Source organism: Myotis davidii, unplaced genomic scaffold (assembly GCF_000327345.1).
Source record: "Myotis davidii unplaced genomic scaffold, ASM32734v1 scaffold2100, whole genome shotgun sequence".
NCBI lineage: Eukaryota > Metazoa > Chordata > Mammalia > Chiroptera > Vespertilionidae > Myotis > Myotis davidii.
This window is the reverse complement of record NW_006292458.1, coordinates 48,536-50,737: the sequence shown is the minus strand read 5'-3', so window position 1 is coordinate 50,737 and position 2,202 is coordinate 48,536. Positions and strand designations below refer to the sequence as shown.

Sequence of the window (2,202 nt, the reverse complement as noted above, 5' to 3'; positions counted from 1 at the left end):
AGCAGGAAGGCTTCGGGTCAGGTTAGAGAGGGACTTCCCAGCTCAGGGAGGGGAAACTCCTCAGAAGCCCCTGGCATGGTCCGATCCTCATTCTTGGATTTCAGTGAGAGGGACAGTGGTTAGACCTCAGGGGGCACTTCCTCTCGGGCGGGGTGTCCACCGGCACCGACACAAATTCCCCCAGGAGTGTGGAGGGCCCCAGACTTCCCCCCGGAATGCGAGTGGGGCCGGGGGTCGAAGTCCCCCCCCCAGTGTAGCACAGGCTCCCTCTGGGTAGACCCCAGAAAGCACAGCTCCCTCTCCCTGCCCCCCACAGGGACGTGGCCAGGCCCCTCCAGCGGCAGCAGGAAAGACTCCAGGTAGACGGCAAGCAGCACCTCTCACCTTGTGGCCGGCATCGCTGAGCACCTTGGCGGCCATCAGCCCGGCCACACCGGCACCGACCACGATCACCCTCTGGGGCTTTAAGGTCCGATTGAGGCCCAAGGTCACCACCTTGAGCAGCTGCTCATAGTCCGGGTCGTGCAGGCACATCTCGAAGGGGTCCTGGCTGTGGACGGTTTTCCATTGGAGGGAGGCCACCAGGCCGAGGAGGACGGGGACCAGGGCAAGGAGGCGCCAGGCTGCGAAGAGGACAGGTCATGGGTATGGGGTGGGGGGGGGAGCAGGCTCCGCCCCCACCCGCAGGGCCCCCCTCAGCTTACTTACCCAACGAGGCCATGACCCGCACAGGGAGCTGGTGTCTGGGTTGGAGGGGAAGCAAGGGCCACTGTGACGGGGGCCGGTCCCACCCAGCGCGACTCCCGCCTCAGCCCCCTCGCTGTGGCCACCACTCTCTCTGGGCACGTGTCCCCTGACCCCGGTCCCCAAGTCCCCTGTTCTGTGCTTGCCTGTCTGCCCTCTGCTCCCCTTCCCTGCACCCCTCTCCCCGCCTCTGCCTCCCTGTCTCTCTGCGCTGCTCCCTCTTTTCCTCACCCCTCCCTGCCTGTCTGCCTCTCCTCACACCCCCCTCCCCATCTCCCCGTCTCTGTGTCTGTGGGCCCCCCTCTCCCAGCCTCCTCTGTACCTTAGCTGCCCGAGGATGGCGCACTGGCAGCCCTGCCTCTCCTCTGCCCGCCTCCTCCCCTCCTTGGTCCTTAAATCAGCCAAGCCCCGCCCTCCCTTTGGGAAATGAAACTGCTTTCCTGAGTCCCTCAGGGCCCAGTTGAAGCTGGAGGGGGGCGGAGGGGGGGGGTTTGGGAGGAAGCAAATCAATCTAATTTCTTCCTCCCGCCCCAAATAGACAGTCTGGGGGGGTGGGAGGGCCGGAAATCAACGCGAAGTGAGCCACGTTAAGGGCCTGTCCTGGGTCCTGTGTCTGCCTTCTGAGCTCTCCCGCCTGCTGGATTCTGGGCCAGGGGACAGGGGCCTCGGGCCCCCGGGCTGTATGTTCCCTGTGACGGCCCCTGAGCCCCTCTCTGTGCCAGCTGTGGCTGTGCCCTGAAGGGCTCTCCCCTCCTGCAGGGCCGCTGGGAGCCATGACCCGGGCCCCCCGGGGACTCACGGGCCGCGGCACAGTGGCCAGAGCAGGGCCGGGGGCCTGCCCGCCTCCGTCCTGGCCCGTGTCCATCTACAGTGCAAGTGGGAGGACCAGGGAGTGAAGCCGGTCGGTCCCACGACCAGCACCTGGGCCAGTGCCAGAACCTGCTCCTCGGGAAATGCCAGCTGCTACCACGGGGGCCGGGGGTGGGGGAGTGGCAGGGGCCTGAGTGAGTGCCCCTTGGCCTGGCCTGGCCATCCCGGCATGGAGAATGCTCGGTCTCAGCTCAGCCCCGGAGTTCCTGCCTCTGCCTTTGGTCTCTGCCGCCCCATCTCTGGGGCACTTTTCTCTGGAGGCCTGAGAACAAGAGGACCCACTACCAGGAATCCCCACAGGGACCCTGGCCAGCGTGGCTCGATCGGTTGGGCGTCATCCCGTGCACCCAAAGGCTGCCGGTTCAATTCCCAGTCAGGGCAGGGGCTGGGGTTGCAGACTGCATCCCTGGTTGGGTGTGTGCAGGAGGCAAGTGATGGATGATTCTCTCTCACATTGATGTTTCTCTCTCCCTTCCTCTCCCAAATCAGTGAAAACATTAAAAAAGAAAAAAGGGAGTCCTACCCAGGCAGTAGGGGCGTCGTGGCTGTGGAGGGCTCTGACAGGGGGAACGTGGCGGGTCCCCGGCA

At 65.2% G+C, this 2,202-nt stretch overlaps 1 protein-coding gene across 5 annotated transcripts in view; it reads right to left on the bottom strand.

The window, feature by feature from the left end:
• LOC102767968 (nuclear pore glycoprotein p62) overlaps window positions 1-2,202 on the bottom strand; it is a 31,316-nt gene that overhangs the window by 3,067 nt on the left and 26,047 nt on the right. For 2 of the 5 annotated variants that reach the window (XM_015565422.1, XM_015565423.1), the window contains 2 exons: window positions 1,178-1,179; window positions 385-623 (listed from right to left, as the gene is read on the bottom strand). In XM_015565422.1, the coding sequence (XP_015420908.1) occupies window positions 385-623; window positions 1,178-1,179 (241 nt within the window). The other 3 variants (XM_015565424.1, XM_015565425.1, XM_015565426.1) reach the window with 3 other exon arrangements.